Source organism: Ambystoma mexicanum, chromosome 3p, assembly GCF_040938575.1.
Source record: "Ambystoma mexicanum isolate Mex_15411 chromosome 3p, UKY_AmexF1_1, whole genome shotgun sequence".
Taxonomy (NCBI): domain Eukaryota; kingdom Metazoa; phylum Chordata; class Amphibia; order Caudata; family Ambystomatidae; genus Ambystoma; species Ambystoma mexicanum.
The window spans coordinates 389913230-389934255 of NC_090925.1; the positions used below are offsets into that span (position 1 = coordinate 389913230).

A 21026-nucleotide genomic window follows, 5' to 3' on the forward strand; every position below is an offset into this window, starting at 1 on the left:
TGTGCTCCGAGCGGTTTCAGGAAAAAAGTGGAGAATGATGGACTGTCTTCCAGACTCGCCCTGCTTGCATGCTTTGGGCACCATCACTCCTCTTGCAGAGTGGGCACCAAAGAAAGACAAATTCATTCTTGCCTTCCTCATTAAATCATTCATCCACCTAACCAGGGTGGACAATGATACAAGTGCTCATAGGCTCCTAAAAGTAATAAGTAGCTTGCCAGAAACCACACCACACACAGCTTGGGGTAGTGATCAAACCTCAGATAGAAAATAACTGTTAAAGATATTGTCCATCCTGTGAGTGAGCAGGAATTGAGTACCACCAGGTCCTGTATGTGCATGTCCGAAACCCTCCGAAAGGAGGCTAGAGATAAGAGTGTCTCTACTGTAGTGAACTGCTCGAGTAATGCAGGATGTAAATGGGATGCCAATAGTAGAGCATACACAGAACCACACCAAGTGTAGTTATACGTATTGTGCCTAGGTCTGATTCACTGAATGAATCTGCAAACCATTGTGTTGCACAACACAGACACACCAGGCACTAAGTAATGGCTCGCTGCAATCTTTGACCATTATGCATTGATCATTCTGCAACACAACCTCTCAATAAAAGTGAGGTAAGGAAGTTTGCTACTGATTGCATAGAGACAGTATAGGTATCCACACCTCTTGCCAGGAACCATTGAAACCAAGTGGTCCAGAACAAACTGTTTTGCTTCCTGTTGTCTGGTGCCCATTGTCCCCTCACCAAGAGCATAGCCCTTTTTAAAAGGCTATAATTTCACCAAGACCGTGGAAATCATTCAGGCAACCTGACACAAGGAAGTTGAGGTACACCAGCAGCATGCATGGAAATTCTGCCTCCAGTTCCGGGGAGCTCATAAACCACGCTTGGCAAGTCCAAATTGGGATCAGGAAGAGTGTCTTGCCCTAATAATGAGCTCTCAGAATCATCATGACCGGGGAAGCATACCCCCACCACTGATAAAGTTCATCCATGGCTTTCATCTTAGGGTGCAGACTGAAGAAGACTGGCATCTGGTTTACAAGCTCGATGCAAAGAAGTCGACACAAAAACAGCCCCATACATTCTACAGAATCACCAGAGTCCACTGCATTCCTAGTGTGTGTCTTAGTTCGGCGGTCTCCCAGCTTATTGATGTACTAGACAGCTGGAAAGTTGTCCACTCTGAGAAGGATTGAACAGTTTCACGCCTCCCTGGCCAGAATTGTGATAGAAAAGTCACCTGCTCTGAGCCCTTGGAAGTTGACGTGCCACAACCTCTTGTGAAAAGATCAGTCACACCCCATCAAGGTATGACTGTGATATTTGCCACAGGCCTCCTGGATTGTATCTGTCTCTACTCCGAAATCTGACAAGAAACCAAAATGGCTTTACCATTCTAAGCCTCTAGGTTGACAAACTACCAGACTTTCTGCTCCCCAGAGTCAGGCTTAAAGGCATGTCGTTCCCATGTCAGTGCCCTCCCAACTGTCAGGTTTCTGAGGCCAAGAAGTGGTCAGTTTGTAATTAATGATAAGGTGCGAGGTTGTTTTGTTTCCAGATGGTGGTGGGCTTTGAGCACATCCTTTGACAAACTGGTCTGCTGCCTGCTCCAAAGGTAATACAGACTCTCTGCCCTGTCCAAGAAGAAAGTCCACATCCAAGCCTGTGTGTATGCGGCCTCTAACAACACGGCCAAACTCTTAAAAATCTGCAAAGAACTAGCCAATCCTGCCGCAGTCTCCAGCTCTCCCTCCCAGGCTCTCTGTACCGCCCTACCTGCTCACTTCACCACTAAAACTCAGGTCATCCTGTTCTCGTTCTCCTCTTCCTCTCCTTTTACCTCTCCTCATACCCTTTCTGGCCGCCTCTCCTTCTCCTCCTCCTTTCTCCTCTTTCTCCCTGACAACACCTGACGAGGTTTGTAGACAAGTCCGATCTATGAAAGTGTCATCCAAACAGGTGCTCCCCTGCTCCTCCATAACCATCAAGGACGACATTGAAACCATCGCTCCAGCCTTGGCCGATTTCTGCAATCACTCTTTCACCACAGGATCCTTCCCCTCTCTCCTCAAGCACTTGTCAAGAACTGAGGCTTCCTCCCCAACTCCTCACCTGATTCTTCTGGGAAGGATTCTTTAGGGTTGGCCTCTGGCTTCTTCTGATCCCTTCTCCTTGAGGGAGTCTTGTCCTTTGGAGTTCGGACCTTCTTATCGTGTAGGTAGGGTCTGGCCCCTCCGGAGGCCACCTTGGCAGAGATGTAACTCTGACCTCGGGGATCCCCAGAGGGCCAGTCCTAATTTCCAGGGAAAAAGTACGAATGCAGAAAAAACCCTGTTTCCGGATGGGCTCAGATGGGGGACAGTCGGTTCCTCTCAATCGACAAGGAAGGCATTGTTTGTTCCACACCAAAAAGGAATGCTGGTTGAATAGATGTCTGATTCCACAATTGTCCAGACTGTAGGGAGTATAAATGGAATAGAACACCAGAAGTTCTCCAAATTGAATGCTGATAAGAGTAAATGATATAAGGTGAAAAGGCAACACCACGTGATAAGAGATAGAAGATGGATATAAATAGGTTTAGGACAAAAAGAATATCCTGAACGGTTTATGAAAGGCTGACCGAAAGGAAATAGAAATGTATACGGATCTAGTCTAAATAAGCAAGAGCAAAAAGGTTCCCAGGGTGTAGTCAGAGCAACAGGGACCCAACAAGTGAAAGGCAAGGCAGCACCGATAGAAGTAAGAAATACCGGCGCCCACAGTTCAAAATAAAATATTAAAGGAGAGGCTGAGTAACGAAAGGAACAGGAGCAAAGAAGGACAAACTAAAGGCACAGAACAGGCGGCGCCGAGACACCGGGAGTAGTAAGATGAAGAACATAAGGCGGGGAGCAAAACAGAGCAAACAAACAAAAGAGGCACGGGCAGGAAGGAGGAGGGTGACTAGGGCAGGATTCAAGGCGGTAAGTAAGTTCGCTGTAGGCACGGAAGGATCCACAGAAGAAACTCCAACACACGAACCGAGCGTTGACAAACAGATACAACGCACCGGCTTGTGGGAGGAGCCAGCCTCTTAAAGGTACGGCGGCCATCTTGGGTGAGGACTGGAGCGCACACTGATCATAGCCTCCAGCGCTTCCACAATCTCCAGTTCCTGACAGCACTCCCTTGTGCACCTCCTCCTTTAAAAGCCTGCTGCCTATCCTGGCTGCCTCGCAAACTATTGCCTGATCTCTAACACACCTTTCCTGGACAAATTCCTGTAAATGCTGACCTTCTCGCAGCTTACTCTACAAACTGAATCTGCTGGTAGTCTTTGTGACCATCAGTCTGGCTTCAGAGCAGCCAGAGTCATGGAAACTTCTCTCCTGAACACCCATGAAGATCTGCTCTCTAATCTTGACTCCAGCCTTCCTTCTGTCCTCATCCTCCTTGACCTTTCCTCTGCCTTTGACACGGTCAATCAGGCCATCCTGATCAATCGACTCTGTGAGTACCTGGGCATCACGGATCAGGCCTTGGAGTTGTTGACCTCCATCCTCTCGGACCGGCCCTCCCAGGTCCCAGTTGCGTCTTTTCTCTCCACCACTTCCCTCTCCACGTGTGGTGTCCCCCAGGGCTCTACCTTCTCTCGTCGGCTCATTATTGTCTACTTGGCCCCTTTGGCCCATCTGATCTCTACTTTCTCCTCTAACCTTCATTACATGGATGACACCCAGCTCTCTTTCAGGCTCCCCTCAGCCTCCTCTTCTCTCTCGCTCATTCCTGACTGTCTTACCACAATCCAGGTTTGGGGCTCCTCCAACGATCTCTGCCTTAATGCCAGTAATACTGAGATCCTTCTCATTGGGACCCCTGCTCCCGCTTTCCCCTTTTCACTCTGGCCGCCCCCTCCTTGGCCCTGTTACTTAGCCTTCCTATGAGGCAAAAAGCCTTGGTGTCATCTTCAACTCCACTCTCTCCTTCTCCCCTCACATCTCAGACCTCACTAAGAAGTCCCACTACCAGCTATAAATCCTCAGAGGTATTCTTCCTTTTCTCACTTTCCCTGTCTCCAGAGCCCGGTTTCTCTCTAGGCTGGACTACTGCAACAGCCTCTTTCTCAATTTGCCTTCTTCTACTCTCTGCCCTCTGCAACTATTCCAGAACAGGACTGCAAGACTTATCCTTAGCCTCATGTCCAGGGACCATATCTCTCCAGCACTGACATCTCTCCACTGGCTCCCCGTGGCTGCAAGGATAAAGTTCAAGACCATCTGCATATTCCACAAGGCTTTCTGGGTCCGTGGCCTGCACTACATCCAGCTCTCTCTTACAAAATACCTTCCTTCTCGAGGCCTTTGGTCAGCTACCTCCAACTCTCTGAGGGTCAGACGCTTCACAAGGCAGAGAGGGTCTCTCTTCTCCAGGTGCCTCCCTCTGTAATGGCCTCCATACCCCTCTCAAACCTGAGCCAAACCACCTGAAGTTCCGTAAGCAGCTCAAGACCTTCCTATTCCGCTCTGCTTTCTTTCTCTGCCTCCCCTGCTGACCTACCTGTCTGCTCCACCGACTGGTTGCCTGGCTACCCTCTAAGCATAATGGGTACCAGGCTCCTCCATAATCAGTCTCCCCTGCACATCCTCCAGACCTCTGTGCACTTAGGGGCTGTAAACAGTTACCCCTACAGTCCTGTGCCTCCTTGCACTTACTCAGAGCATTGCTGCCCTGATCGCACTTGCCCTCTTCCCTCTCCCTGGCACTTACCCCTCTGCCTCCCCCATGCACTTTGGTGCTGTCACACTTGCACAATCTGAATGTCTCAAGGCTTAGTAAGATTGTTTGTATTGTCCTCCCTCTGTCTTCCCACCCTTGTCTTGTCGTGCCTAGAAACACTTGTGTACAGGCACGTTATACCTGACTTATATCATATCATATCATGGTAAGGAAAACTGTTTTAGTTGGAACCTTAGTGGGGGATCTAGGTTGGGGGGATGGATGAGTCAAGTGTTTAACTAACATTTAATCATGAGTCGGTCTCTTTCCAAGATGGAGGGAAGGGACTGGGATGCTGATTGTTTTGGAACTCTCAGTCTTACAGTATAGAACTTGAAGGACATTGTATATGAGCATTTCATCTAGTATGCTGAGCCGGTAGGTACTGTACCCTGGATCATCTTTCTTAGGACACTCCGAGGGCCTCCAGAAGTCGAAGAAGCATTTGATTCTACCTAAGAACCTCTGTTGCACTTTTAGCTGTTCAACTGGTGCAACTGTTTGTTTTTGGTGGGTTCTGCCTTTTCTTCTCTCCCAGGTTTTCAGTGGTTTGAGTAATTTGTTACAAGTTACATTCTAATAGTTTGCTTTCCTTTTTTGGGGGGAAAAATATATACAACAGTCAGTGGTCGAAGTGAGCGGGAGCGGCTGGGAGTGGTGCTCCTTTACTTTTTTAAATTAAGTTTTACTGCTCCTATACTTTTATTTCAAAAAGGAACAGTTCCGGAACGGTTTTGTTTGAAAATAACAGTGTAGGAAGAAGTTGAAACTTGCACTTTCAGTGCATTGCACTGAACGTTCCCTTAAACAGTAGGTGCATGTGTTTGGGGGCTTGTATTATGCGTGGGAGGTGCTGTGGTGATTGGGTTTGTGGGGAGTGGTGCAGGCTAGCAGGGAACATAGCTCCACTACTTCTTTTCGTACACTTCGACCACTGACAACAGTGTGTACATTCAGACCAGAGTAATAGAGAAAAAAATACCTTCAAGGGTAGTTAGTGGAAGAATAGCGAGGTAGCAAAGTTCCTTCAGTGTACACTCCTCAGTTTTCAGTCGCCTGTTACATAGAGGAAAGAACCTTCTTGCATGAGCAGTGTATGTTCAGGGAAGTCAGAATTGATCAGAAGCTCTGTATACTTTGCTTCTTCTGTTGCACATCCAGAAGCTCTTCGCTCGTCACCAGCAGGTAAGATTATGCTGCAGTAAGTACTAGAACAGCAACAGGGCCCTGGAGTTGTGGGCTCTGTATGCGAGCAGTGTTCTATTAGAGCACGGCCTGACTTGCATCAGCAGCAGTTTGCTCTCATATCCTTGTGTCTTTCTGTGTTGTGCAGCATCACCAATAATCATGCACATTGCCAATTCTCCACAGAGTAGGCTAAGACCAAGTACTTGGAGAAAGAAAAAACACAAGCTTTACCATGATCGTTCTCCAGGGAGGGAGACAGTATTCTTTGCACACTAAGGGTGAAGTATCTGTTGAAGATTTTGAAGAAGCTGGAAATAGTATAGGGTCAGTTTATGGTTAGGCTGCTTACCACAAGATCAGTGACACTCCAGGGACACATTTCCAGCTGGCATTCAAGCCTGAGCTACACCCCTCCTACAGTTTGTTTGGTAGCGAAGACCAGGCATTATCAGGATCTGGGGAGGATCAAGTTAGCCGAGGAACTGAAAGAGAATAATCCACTAACGGTTTATCTTTTTGTTTCACAGATTTATGAAGAACATGAGGATAATAAATTGAAGAGTGAGAGTTCTGGTGTTGCTAATCTTGTCCAATTCCCCTTTTGAAAATGCAGATGGGAGTTAGAGCAGTTGCAGGCAGGAAAACCAAGGGGGTCTGTGGGATTCAGCAGCTCCTTGGGATTCAATCTTAATACTTGATACCCACAAACTGAATTCTTCAGTCTTTACAAATACCTGTAGGGGAGGTAGGCTTAGAAAATTGCCTGAATTCAAGAAGCCATAAGGCTTATGATCCTTGCCAGTGTTGAGAGTGAGAAGGAGTCTACCAGAAGGTGGAACCTTATCTCCCTTTTAATCGGAAGGAGCTTTTCCTTTGGATGAAGTCCACTGGGACTTCAGTGTCTTTATGGCACATTTTAAAATGTCCATCACTGGGGCCAGCACCATTGCTGGAATTTCCTTGTTCACAATGAAGCCCAACCTGCGAAGCCTATGACATATGCCTCATTGTCTTTAGTACATTTTTGGTTTTGCAGTCATGCCAACAAGGAAAATCCTCCTTTTACAAATACTTGACAGTAACAGCTAATCAAGATTACATTTATCTGATGGCTTAGCATTGATTGATTGATTGATTGATATTTTCTTTGTATCACGCTCGTTCACAAGTGTTTCTGAGCGCGACGAGGCAAGGGAGGGGAACAAGGGAGTATAAAACAACGATCTTACTAGCCCAAATGACGTTGAGATTTGATTGATTTTGATTTTTGTATTTTTCACACGCAACAATCAGACTAAACTGCATTTGGGCGCAGATGCAGGGGCAAGTTTTATTTAGTAGGTTTTTAATCTCTTCCTAAAGATTTCGAGCGATGGACAGGCTCGAAGGTCCAGGGCTAGCTGGTTACAGATCTTTGTCCCAAACACAGCAAACCTCCTGTCTCCTTTGTATACCTTTTTAATCGAGGTACACACATCAAGAGTTTATCTTCGGAATGTAGCTCTCTTGTTGGGTGATAGGCACAGACTTTGGTTGCAAGATATCCAGGTGCCAAGCCATTAATGCATCTGAACATCAAGCATGCCACCTTAAATTTAATACGGTCTTCAACCTTCAGCCAATGCAGAGATCTACGTAGGGCAGAGACGTGTTCCTGTCTCCCCAAATGCCCAGTGAGCCTGACTGCTGCATTTTGTGCCTTCTGTGATCTGTTAATCTGATTGCTAGGCAGCCCTGCTAGGAGGCTATTACAATAGCCCAGGTGTGAGTTGGTTAGTGCACCTACCACTATTGACTGGTCGTCTTTTGGAATGAAAGGAAGTACATTTCTCAATACTCGTAATGAGTGGTAGACTGCCTTCACTTTAGCACCCACCTGTCCTTCACCACCTAAATTCTCTTGCCAAAGACACCCAAGGTTTCTAACTTTCTTAGAATAACACAGTTCTTCCCCTAATATCCAAGGAGGGAAGGTTTGTTTCTCTTGAGACAATTTCCCTTTGGGGCCGAACAATATAAGTTCTGTTTTTGCTGTGTTTAACTGCAATTGGTTACCTGCCATCCATCTCTTAATTTCTCTCATCTTCCAAATTATCGATCTCAATGTAAATTTGGGTATCGTCTGCGTAGGAGTGGATTCGCAGCCCATGTCTCCTTGAGATATTGAATACTGTACGAAAATAAAAATTAAAAATCAATGGAGACAGTGACGATCCCTGAGGGACTGCGCATTTCAACCAAATTATCTCTGAGAGAAAACCTCCTAAAGGTGCCTGTTGCGTTCTATCCTTTAGAAAAGAGCTGAACCATTGTGTCACTAATTCCAAAGCTCTCCCCACTTCACTTATGCGTTGGAGTGCAATCTGGTGGTCTACCATGTCAAAGGCCGTGGACAGGTCCAGCATCAGCAATGCTGTAGCCTTCCCTCTTTTCGCAGCCTCCAGTAGGTAATCCTGAATGATCAACAGTGCCGTTGAGAAGGTGCAAGAGCATGGGAGAGGGAAAGGGGAATGTGCAAGGGAGGGGGAGAAGTGGAAATTGCTGAGCAAAGGAATACAGATAAATAATAAATAAATAAATAGCACTCATCCTGCTGGCAGTCAACTAGTTATTTTCCCACGTAGGAAAACCCTGATAAACATCATAGACAAAGCCATGGTGAAACACAGATAAATGTGGTCCATCACTTCACTGATCATAAAAAGAGGGCGTGCAGTCCTGTCTTTCCAACTTGTATCTTAAAGCATTCTGGCAGCTTTGAAGTGCTTCTCACAGTGAGATAAGGTCCGCAGATTGCTCTGTGCATTGATATTGATATTTTATTTATATCGCGCTCGTACACATGTGTTTCAGAGCGTGACGAGGCAAGGGAGGGCAACAAGGGAGTACAAAAAAACAATGATCTTACTAGGCCCAGTGACATTGAGAACGCACAAGTGCATGGGAGAGGGGAAAGGGGACAGTGCATGGGAGGGCAGGGCGGAAAGTGCTGAGCAAAGCAATACAGATAAATAAATAGATAAATAAGTAAATAGTAAAAGCAATAGACTGTGATAGTGCAGTCAGCAAATGGCAAGTGCTAGGTATAAGGCAACAGACGGGGTGTGTTTGATGAGTGCAGAAACGGGGGGTATGATTACAGATACAGACCCCGGTGCAAGGGATCACCAGGAGACAGTGCCGGTGGGTGGCAGGATGAGCAGGTACCTAAGCCCGAAAGTCACAGGGTAAGCCAGGTGCACAGTGCCAAGACAGAGCAAATTAGCAGGTGAGAGGAGGAGCCAAGGCAGAAGCAAAGAGGAAGGTCTTGAGGTGCTTCCGGAACCAGAGATGGTTCTCCTCAAGTTTCAGAGTGACAGGGAGGCTGTTCCAGAGGGAGGCCCCAACCGAAGACAGAGATCTACCCCCAGCTCGTTTCTTCAAAAAAACGACTGACCCTGAGAGAATTGGAAGTAGAGGAGCGAAGGTTCTCTCATTTTCTAGAAATGCATGACAGAGACACATGACTATAGTCATTTCTTTCAACATAGAACAAGTACTTTATCTGCCTACAGTTGGCAACTACAGTCAAGTTACATTGTGAATTTGGATGCAACAAGGTGATTCTACCACAATTTAGATGAAGAACTGCATGTCTTTTCAGATTGAATGAAAGGGATATAAAAATGAGGTGACCAATGGCTAGTCACATCATCATCTTCCCCATTTAGAGGATAAGAATGATTTTGATTTACACAATAAGGCTGATCAATGAACAGCCAACTGGGGGGTTATGAGTATATTTATATATTAGTGAGCTTTGTAATGAATTTGAGGAAAGAATACTGCTGTATTATTTCACCACAAGGGGTGTATGATAGAAATGGAAAGGAACAGATGAAAATTATCCATCTATTATTCAATCATTACATGCTCAAATTGTATATCTGCAAGTTGTGTTCTGCTTTTCACACCATAAAATACTCACTTTGCTTTTCAACACTTGTGTACGGCTGTATATTGATGTATTTGTGAATGTGTATGTGCATTACACGAAAGTGCACAATTATGTCTTTTATATTTATACCAGCACATGTAGATGATGTCATGCTTGTGGAACTCATACCACATATATTGAGCCGTTCATCCGTTGTAGAGTTTAGTGCTGAGCTTCTTTCAGATTTCATAAGGAGAGGGAAAGTGCTGTTGTAAATATATATATAATATATAGAGAGATATTTTAAAGTAGCATATTATAACCACTATAATAGAGTCATTGCATAATGTATACATGTGTGTTTGTGTGTTTAACAAATTATATAATTACTATATCAAATTATTTTATTAATTTAACTTTACAATAATATAAGAGTACAATGTACTGTTGTCCGCAAACGGTTTAAGCACATAAGATAAACAAATGATTCACACCATAGCATCTCTATACCATGCAGGGTGCAAAATTACACTTGTTATTGATACCATACTTGTAGTAGTAACATTTTCAACCACTAATTGCACTACACCATCACTGAAATCTGCCTCTGTAAAATTTTTGTGGAAGAGATGATGTTATTCGGTCACTTCTGATACCAGTTTGCTTGATATTGGCTCTTTTTGCTACTCTCATACATGGCAATATTTTCAGACATCACAACCAGAATTCTGATTTGTCATTCATATTGATTATTCTGTATTGCAAATGGCACATCAGAAATCCAAATGTTACTGAACTTGTATTAAAAACAGATTGGGCAGTAGAGTTTCTAATTTAACCATTTGAATTTTAAACAATGGTTCATGTTTCTGAGTGTTCATCGGCTTGCAGTACATTTTTAAGTTGCAAACAAATTGGCATTTTCAGTGGAATTCTTCAAGTTTACAGGAATTCCGTGGTAAATTCAATTCAAGTTGAAGGGGCCTTTTAAGTTCTAGATGACCAATCATAATTCCTAGTGATGATCCAGAATTATAGACACCCACTGGCTTGAATTCCATTTGACCTTTCCAAGATGTACTTGGTCATTTTGCATCCCAAATTCCCAGGTGGGATATTCCTTTTTCAATCCTAACCACATACATTCCCTAATATGAATTTCAGTAATCAGACTCAAAAGGTTTGTAACCTTCACCCACACCCAGAGATTACCAGTAACCCCCATGACCATGCATGGATACATATATGGGAATTGGTAAATTATGACTAGGCCTCATAGTGCCACAAAAGATCTTGCTTCATGTAATGATTACCTTAAGGAATTCTAACGCTTTTATAAAGTTAGTCCATGGTGCACGAACATTAGGAGCTAATTTTATCAGGTTATCTACCAGGAAAGGGTGTGTGTGTGCATATGTGTATCCTCAACCTGGAACTGCGGATGAAACATTCTGAAATGTGTCCAAAATACTAGCTTCTGGTGCCGAAAGCTGATGTTACGTCCTTGTTTGACAAATAAATATGAATCTTACTTGTTCATCAGCTTGCATACGAAGCTTGGACCATAAGCTCAAAATCAGCTCTGAAAATTCGAAGGGACGATGAAAGCATAATAAAAAAGGAGCAGATAAAAAAGGAGGAAAAAGAGAAGCAGCAAACAGAAGGTAAGAAGCCCAACTAACATGTTCAGTGAAATAGAACGTTTCAGATTTCTTCATTGTGAATCATTTACTGCATCCTTTGCATGGCAGAAGCTTTTCAGACAGATCACATTTTGTGATCTACTCAAAGCACCCGATTTTTTGCAAAGTTTTTTTTGTTACTAGGATAAAACATCCATTGCTCTTTTATTTTGTTTTTTAACACTTGAATGTTTTAAGACAAATCAGTTACCTGCTCATGTCATACTGCACATGATTGCTCAATGTCTTGTAATAATAAGTGCTGTTCAAAGCCAAAGAAGGGCAGCGCCTAACCAAATATCTTTGCAAGGTGTCTTTTCTTAAGAACACAACATAAACTTATCTGATTTATGATAGTGTAATCAGTATTCCCTCCCCATCAGCAAATCCATGCTACCACTCACAACTAAAAAAGAAAAGGTTGAAGCAGACAGGTTTAAACATTGCATTGGGCAAGGGAATGGGGGGATTTGGAAGCCCTTATCTACAGTCACAATGTATGTTTTCTATCTATGGAGCTCTACCCGGCTTCATTTTATGTACAGTTTTATGAATAGTCTGGGAGACAAAGGTAGAGCTGTTCTATTTAAAAAAAATATATTGTACCTATGTTGACCTATCACTGGAGTTCTCCCAAACTATAATATCAGTTGAAGAACAGAATGAGAAGCAGAACGTCTGGAATGTGGTTTGGTCCTCCATAAATCCTTGCTTATCAGCTATGTATATTTGTGTCCTCCTTAAATTATTAGGAACCCTGGACGTTGAATCCAGCAAAGATGATGAGAATGAGGTGATGAGTTCAGAAGGAGAAGATGTGGAAGAGCCAGGTAAGCTATACACAAATGTGCTGTAAGGGATCAAGAGTAAGACTCGAATACAGTGGCAGCCTTCGTGTGGGTTAAAGACCTTTATTAATAAAATAAAAGAGGTGTTTGGGGGAAATCCTATTTATCCCTAACTCTAAGAGGGGCCTCCCTGCCTCATCTAAACTAAGTAACGTCTGTGTCACTAAACTCAATATAACATGGAAATGGGGATGTATTTTAGCTGAACACCTGCAGCTTATTTCCAAAGTTCCAAACACAAAGTTCTTGAAGTGCAGAACAGAAAACCAATAAGGTTACGCCAGAAAGGGTCCTTAGCTTCCCCAAGATTTCTCTGGCTTTTCAATCTCACTTTAATGTACTCCACACTCTTGAGGGGGGGCACCCTTTGTCAGGACTGGCTTGCTGGAATCCGCAGGAGCTGATGCTGATCCCACAGACCCTCACCAGGAGTTCCCTGCCCAACCATATGTTCACAGCTGAGTCGAGAACCCAAAGGAAGGGAAAGGGGTAGTGGATAAAATAATAAACGAGATACAGCACACTCTCAACTCTCTGGCCCGTCTGTGGTATCTGTAGGGAAAACAAATGGGCCTGGTTACATATATGCTGAGAAGAACATATGCATTTGAGTAACAACCGTATTTACAACTCATTACCTGCTCTGCCTCAGCTCTTTGCTTAGAGGAGTGGTATTGTCACATTGAATATTCTCTGAATAATGACAGTTGAGTATTCTCAGAAAAGACTGATTATTGTACTACAACAATATTTTGTCAAAAGATTAACTACTACCAAATGATCAGTTTCTGCACTCCTTTATCTTCTCTGAAAATACTTGCTCTTGTTGCCTGGAAATTATGTCTTTAGAACTCGTGCTTTTGCTGCCTGTAGACTATTTTCTTCTCGCTCTCTTTACTGCTCCTTGAATAGCATCTATTTACAAATGACTGTGGAATTCTACTTGAACTGAGGATAGAAATGAGGGACTTGTGCTTTCCGAGCTGTGAACATAGTCCTCTTTCTACTGCTATGAACTCTGTAATGCTTAAGTTGCAACATCAGTAAATCAAAAACACTTGCTGCAGTTCCCTACTGAAGGCTCAGCATGTTGCCTCCCTAACTGTGAGTTAACGTATGTTAGAGGTTCTATTTTCCTCACTATCACGTACTGTCTTGTACTCCACTTTTATCATCAGGAAATGACACGCGCCTTGTTAGTACCCGTGCTTGCAAACAAAATGTCAATCCGCGTTTGTTGCTCACCGCGCTTCACTGACTTTTGAAAACACACGCTTAGTCGTGAAACTACTGCGCTTCATATTACCTTTTACACGCGCGTATGACTTTCACCGCGCTTCAAGAAACTTAAACACACGCACATAAACTGTGAAACTTCCATGCTTCCTTTCACCTTTAACTTACACTAATTAAATTCACTGCGCATGAAGGGACAAAAACATGTGACACCTCACCGAGCAATATTTACAAATGATCTTGCGCTGGAATCAGTCAGTTAGTCCCGCGCATTAGGGAACGCGACTTTTAAATACGAACTCACGCTCAAACCGAAAGCTTTCCTTTGCGAACCAATGTCCCGCCCAGTCTTGTTTGGAAGCTACGCTGTACTGATCTCAGTGGCTTCCACACAAATGTTCAGCAATTAATTTAGCTTACGTTGGCAACTCTGTCAGTATGTTTGCTGAGAAAGAACTATTGTGAATCACTACAGCTATAACTCACACTGCCTCCAGTGCTGCTACCTATGAAGAAGGCTTTTGGATGCATACGCTTATGAAAGCATTTACATAAACTTATTAACTTTTTTTAAGTAACAGGATACAGTTCAACGTGTCTCTAGTTGATAGCATTACCTTTACTTCAGTGTACTTCAACTAAATATGCAGAATTTCACTTCTCATAACTTCTGAAAGGAATGATAACTTACCTTTGAAGTGTCCTTTCATTTTTATCTTTAAAATGAAACGCTCCCACCTGTGATCTTCTAGGCAATGACTTTCTGTGCTATCAGCATCTTCTTACTTCTTGATTGAATTCTCTGGACTCTGAATAAGGCCTTTAATTAAGGAACTATAAATTACATAACTTGTCTCTGAACTTCTTTGGATGAAAGGCAGTTATAGAACCCTGCCCACCAGCCAAGCACCCAGGCCATTGTCCTCCCAACCAATCAGATAAGCCCAGCATTCCACCATCTTAGCTTGGGAAGCCTGCAATGTTTATTCTTAAAGAAACACCCTCCAATTCTATGAACCGCAACAGGCATATTCCAACTACCAGCCCACCTATTCCGGCCAGCCCTGACACCCTTCCATGGAGTTTCCTTCAGTTTACAGTTCAACAATGTTCACACTCCAAAGGTATATGATTCTTCCCTTTGAGACTTTCTCAATGTCCACAAGTCAAGTCAATGGATGGTTCTTCCCTTTGAAATTTTCACCTTCAGTTCACATGTGAAAGACTCATCCCCTTTTCTCCAATGCCTGGTTTACTCTCCTGCCAGGGCTTTTTTACACTCAGTTCAATAATTCACATGTCGGGGACATTTCCCCTTTTCCTCCATTGCCTCATTTACTCTCCTGCCAAGGCTTTTTCTGGTGTTTCAGTATTTGGGTGCAAATCCCAGATTTACACTTCTCATCATTAATCACCTTCTCTTGCATCCAGTTAATTATAATTTTCATACACTGGGTCAGTGACCCTTTCTCAGCAGTTCTTAATGTCTCAGCTCCTTTGTTTGAGCTCCCTTGATGTGTCAACGGTATGTGGCATTCGCCCTGAAGCACCACAGTGTCCAATCTCCTTCTCTGCGCTTACCGGTCTTCGTTTGCGGCTTCAGAGTCGCTCGTGTCTCACTGTTCCCACTGCAGCCTGCTTGCTGGCTGGGAGCATGTCACTTAGGCTCTTCGGTTCCTGTCTGGTCTCCCTCCTCGCTTGTCAACTCCTGCTGCTTGCAACACCAGCGCAGTAAACCTTCCTCCGGCTGACTTTCCTGGAAAACAGTTCAGAAGGATTTCTGAGCTCTGTCCTGGAGGGGCAGAGGTTCAGAAGACCAGCCTAGTTTCTTGGAACAGGGTAACCTCTGGACAAGCCAGACCATTCAGGGTAGTGATGGCGGCGGTCAAGACTAGGTCTCAAGAGGGGTGAGGGTGACTGAAAGCCCGCAATGAGCACACAAAGCAAGGACGCTTACAAATTACTCCAGACAGGTGTTATATTAAAAATATAGACACATTTATGACAAGGCCTTTGTAACATCGACCATAGTAACGAATCACGGCAAAACTCCAATAAACCAACACATCACAAGCACTACAATATATATACAAGACCAAGGGGTCTAAAGAGTTAGAAGCACGAAATATGCAGACCCCCTAGATGGGGTGGAAAACGGGCAGTGCAAGTAATCGTTAGACCTAGTTCGACATCATAGGCCACCTAACTAGAAGGAAGTCCGGGGGGCGTGGCTTGATGGCCATGTGAGGAGACGTGCTCTCGGAAGAGCTCCCGGAGATCCTTCATCTATCCTTGGAAAAAGTGCACTTGTGCTGACCTTCCTACGCCAGGAACGCAGGCATTTACTCATGAAGGCATGTGGACTAATTGCTAATAATACGGGATTCGAGCAACCCAGGGAACGGTAGATCTGAGCGTGCGAAGTCCCCGGAGCTGCGGACTGGCATCGACAAAATGGCGGCCGCGCCGAACAAAGGGCCATAAACTGAGGAAAGCGCTCTGTGTGCGGACGACCGCGGGGCGGGCCGTGTGGGACATCCGCGCACCTCTGGGGTGCGTTGCCGTGTCTCCGGTGGCCTCCGTCGCCCGGTGTGGGCCCGTGAAGGTGAGCGGCCGGCACTAGGGCCCAATCGTGCTGGCGGGCGAGGCGGACCTCGCAACGAAAACAACGAGGTGCCCTGCATTTCTCGGGGGCGGACGGCGTGCGCGGGGCCGGAGCGGGCACTGGAGACGGCGGACTGCAGCGCTGGAGCCGCTAAGTCGCATGTGAGTCCCTCAGCCCGCAGAGGCGGGTGTTCAAAAGCAGCTCAGGGGCGAGAGGGAAGCTCCCGGGCCACGACTTGATCCGAATGCATGATCAGGACTACACAAGTGGAAAGCTTCACAGTGGTTACATGGGCAACTACATTGTAACAATCCCCTCTGCACTGACATCGCTAGCATCTGAAACCCGGATGAGTGGTGGGAGAGACTGCTACAAAGGGACACTTGAGGCGTGAAGAAGAACACGCTCCATTGGGGGCGGAAAGTAGGCCTCTCTCCCCCTTGGTGGTGGTGAGGTGGGAGTGAACGGGCCCACGGCATACAGTGGCTGCGGGATGTCGAACAAGCCCATCAGACAGAGAGTGAAACAGCCCACGTTGGATGAGTTTACTAAGACACCGACGGGCCCAGAGAGTGCTCGGAGTAAGGAGAAGCCATCCGTATGTGGCATGGCCACCGCCAGTCCAAACCAGGATGTGCTAGTCGCGATCGCTGAACTGAAAGCTGACCTGAAAACCGCCTGGGAGGCCAAGCTTGAAATGGTGGTGGCGGACCTGAAAACAGTACTCGACCTCAAAGTGGGAGAGGTTCGGGAGGAGGTGAATCTACTTCGACAGGATGTGAAGACCCTATCGGAGCGCACGGAGAGCCTAGAAAAGGAGGGGAGCGCCAACACGGCGGATTGTGCCTCACACAAGGCCGACCTGCATGTCTTGGCGCAGAAAGTGCGCAACCTGGAGAACAGAGCCGAAGAAGCAGAAGGGCGCGCCCGGAGGAATAATATCCGTATTGTGGGCATTCCGGAAGGATTGGAGGGTCATAACCCCACAGAGTTTATTGAGAATATGCTGCTCCAAGAGATCACCGGGGGTGCGCTGTCGCAGGGATTTGCGGTGGAGCGAGCGCATAGGGCATTGGCCAGGAGGCCTCCACCGGGCGGTCCGCCCAGGCCTATGATAGCCAAAATCCTTAATTACCGAGACCGTGAGAGGATTTTGGAGCATTTCCGCAAAGGGGGAACCATCAAGAGAGGGGAGGCAACTATAACGGCCTACCCAGACTACACCATGATGGTGCAAAGGAGTCGGATGAACTTTGGGGCGGCCAAAAGAAGACTGAGAGAGGCGGGAAAGAAATATATGCTCCTCTACCCCGCCAAATTGAATGTGATCCACAACAACAGATCCTTGTTTTTCGAGTCGCCCGAGGAAGCCATGGGGTGGCTGGACATGCAGGGCAGCCCCCAGGAGCCGGAGGTCCAGGCGGATAAAGGTGGAAATGAGAGATAAGTGATTGACGACGGGAGAGGGTGCAGCTGGAGACTATGGGACTTGACTATAGTTATTGCTATGGCCTGGGGAAGTCGGGCCTGGAACTGGGTGGTTAGTACACTGTTTGCACTGGAACTGTTGTCTTATAAGGGAGCCTTCCGGGGCTAGTCCATTCACCCCCGTTTAGTGTTGTTTAGTTAAGTGGCCGTTAGGGCGACTTTACCCTACTGGGCTCTGGGTGTAACAGCCGGAACTAGATGTGGGGGGGCCTGAGATCCAGGGATGGAGCTGGGCAACAGTTGGGGGGGGAGTTGGGGTGGGGGGGATGGGAGGGGGGAGTTGGGGGTGTGGGGACAGTTGGGGTGTATATAGTGTTGGGAAGTTTGAGTTTGATCGCGAGCACTAAGGTAGTATTGTGGATGAGATATCCGGACGGCATGGATGAGCGGGGATGGTCGGAGGGGAGAGGGCAGGATACCAGTGAATTATGGGGGAGCTAAAATTGTTGACATGGAACGTCAGAGGCCTAAATAGTTATCTGAAACGGAACAAAGTCATGCTATACTTGAGAAGACAGAAGATAGACATCGCATTATTACAAGAAACGCATCTGACCCGAGATAAGCTAGAGCTGGTAAAGAAAAAGTGGGGAGGAACGGTGGTGGGATCCACGTACTCAGCTTATGCTAGGGGTGTGCTGATCTGGGTGGCGCCGCATGTCCCGTTCCAACTGAGGCAGGAAATGTTGGATACTGAGGGGCGCCTGGTTATGGTAAGAGGGGTGGTTGAGAATAAAGAGATGTGTATAGTAAATACGTATGCCCCCAACCAGGGCACGGCAGAGTACTTCCGGACCATGAGTACCAACTTGAGCTGGTGTGTTGGGAGTGCGGTGTTGTGGGGGGGGGATTTTAACTGTGTGTTGGACCCGGGGTTGGACAGATCCGACGACAAGGTGATTAGGCCCGCCCCGGCAGCCCGGGCGCTGCGGGCGCTGCTGCGGGACTTCGAGTTCGAAGATGTATGGAGGGCTAGGCACCCCAACGAGAGACAGTACTCCCACTACTCGGCCCCACAGCAGTTGCACACTAGGCTTGACTATTTTTTTGCCACGTCAGATGTATTGGTAGAGGTGTCTAGTGCGGAATATAAAGCGAGGGTCCTATCAGACCACTCGCCTATGGTGGTGGGATGGCAATATGGCCGCCCCAGGGCGCGGATACCGACGTGGCGTCTGCGCGCAGAGGCGCTTAAAGACCATGTATTTAGAGAGGACATGCGGGAAGAAATAGTTAGCTATTTCGATACAAACACTGGCAGCGTTGACTCGGCGGGAACTCTGTGGGAGGCTTTTAAGGTGGTGGTACGAGGGGTAGCGATTGCCAAATCGAAAGGCTTGCAGAATGGGGTCCTGGCTGATTTACAGAGAGCAGAAAGTGAGCTGGAACGGGCGTTGAAAAGCGAGCACACAGACAGCGAGCTGGTGCTTAAACTACAACAGGAGTGTACGGAATATTGGGGGAGGCTCTGTAACCTAAATTACAAAAAGTATGTTGAGAGACAACACGCGGGAGGAGATAAAACGGGCCGTCTTCTGGCATGGTTGTATAAAAGGGAAACTCCGAGACCCCCGATTAGGACGATAACTAGAGAGGATGGAAAGCAGATAGACACCCAAGAGGGCGTAAATGAGGAATTTGTGAATTACTACAGGGAATTATACGCGGATCCAGGCGGTGGTGACCGGGAGGAAGTGTTAGAGACCCTGCAGGATATAGGGCTGCCCAAGATAAGCACGGCAGAGAGAGAGGAACTAGATGCCCCGATAACACTGGGAGAGTTGGAGGCGGTCGTCCGGCAGTTACCCACTTGTAAGACCCCGGGAACGGACGGCCTGCCCAGCGAATTTTATAAAACCTTTGGGGCGGAGGTTCTCCCCCCGATGCTTGACATGCTTAATGAGGCGTTTGAGACGGGGAGGCTGCCGGAATCGCTCAGGGAGGCGGTCATCGTACCGCTCCCTAAGCCCAATAAACCTGGGCATAACTGTGGGTCGTACAGGCCACTATCTATGCTGAATCAGGACAGCAAGATACTAACGGCTGTCCTGGCAAACAGACTGCGGAGGGTGATAAGCAATCTGGTTCACCCGGACCAAACGGGGTATGTCCCGGATAGAAACATCACCCAAAATCACAGGCGACTCCATCGAGTGATCGAAATGGGATGCAATACTGAAGGGGAAATGGCGATAGTGTCGTTGGACGCTGTAAAAGCCTTCGATTCGGTTAATTGGGGGTGGCTGCTGGCGGCCTTAGGAGAATATGGACTGGGACCGGGATACATCAGATGGGCGGAATTGCTATATAGTGCTCCTCTGGCCAGAGTCCGGACGGGCACAATCATATCCGAGAGATGGCAACTTAGCAGAGGCACGAGGCAGGGGTGTCCCTGGTCCCCGATGTTGTACATCTTAGCCCTGGAACCTCTGGCACTGTACCTGCGTCAGCAGTATGACATTGTGGGTATTGAGGTTGGGGGGGAAAAGCATCTGATATCCCTGTATGCGGACGACTTGTTATTGTACTTGAGTCATCCGGAAGAGAATTTACAGCATATCCTGGACGTGATGGAGAGGTATGCGAGGTTGTCAGGCATAGCGGTTAACCCCCAGAAATCGTGCATCTTCCCGTTGGGTGACTATAGGGGCGTTCCCATAGAAAGGCTGCCGGTGTTACAGGTGCCCTGGTCAGTTGACACATTTCGTTACCTGGGGATAGATGTCTGCCACACGGTTGAGAAAGAACATAAGTGTAACACTGAGATGGCTGTTGAGAGAATACGAGCATGCATGAGTTTTTGGAAAAAGTTGCCCCTAGCGATGATGGGGCGTGGAGCAATGATTAAAATGGTGGTTCTGCCTAGGCTGCTACATTACTTTAGCAACATCCCATATATGATCCCTAAGAGTTTCTTTGCCAAAATAAATGGGGTTTGCAGAGAGTTTTTGTGGCATGGTACTCGAAACAGAATAGCGCTTTGGAAGTTACAGAACTTTCATGAAAAGGGGGGAGTCAGACTCCCAAACTTTGAGGCTTATTATATAGCGAGCCAATTACAGTTTGTGTCCAAATGGCTTTCCGACGAAGAGACCCCAGAACTTAGACTGTTTGGGCAAGATTGTGCCCCGTTTTATCTAAAGGAAGTTATCTGGTTGCCTGAGGCTGTCACGAGGAAGAATCCGGCGATGGTGAGGCTGGGGTGGAAGATGTGGAGACGTGCATGCAAAATGATGGGAGACCTACTCCCGCGTTCTCCGCAGGTGCCACTAATTGCCCTGGCGGGGGTAGATGG

General features: G+C 46.5%; 1 protein-coding gene across 1 annotated transcript in view; it reads left to right on the forward strand.

Moving 5' to 3' along the window:
• Positions 1 to 21026, forward strand: part of LOC138579901 (piezo-type mechanosensitive ion channel component 2-like) — a 2232767-nt gene that overhangs the window by 1447984 nt on the left and 763757 nt on the right. Inside the window, exons 33-34 of the mRNA XM_069650129.1 lie at positions 11416 to 11536; positions 12307 to 12384. Of these exons, the coding sequence (XP_069506230.1) occupies positions 11416 to 11536; positions 12307 to 12384 (199 nt within the window). The remainder of the gene's footprint in view (positions 1 to 11415; positions 11537 to 12306; positions 12385 to 21026) is intronic.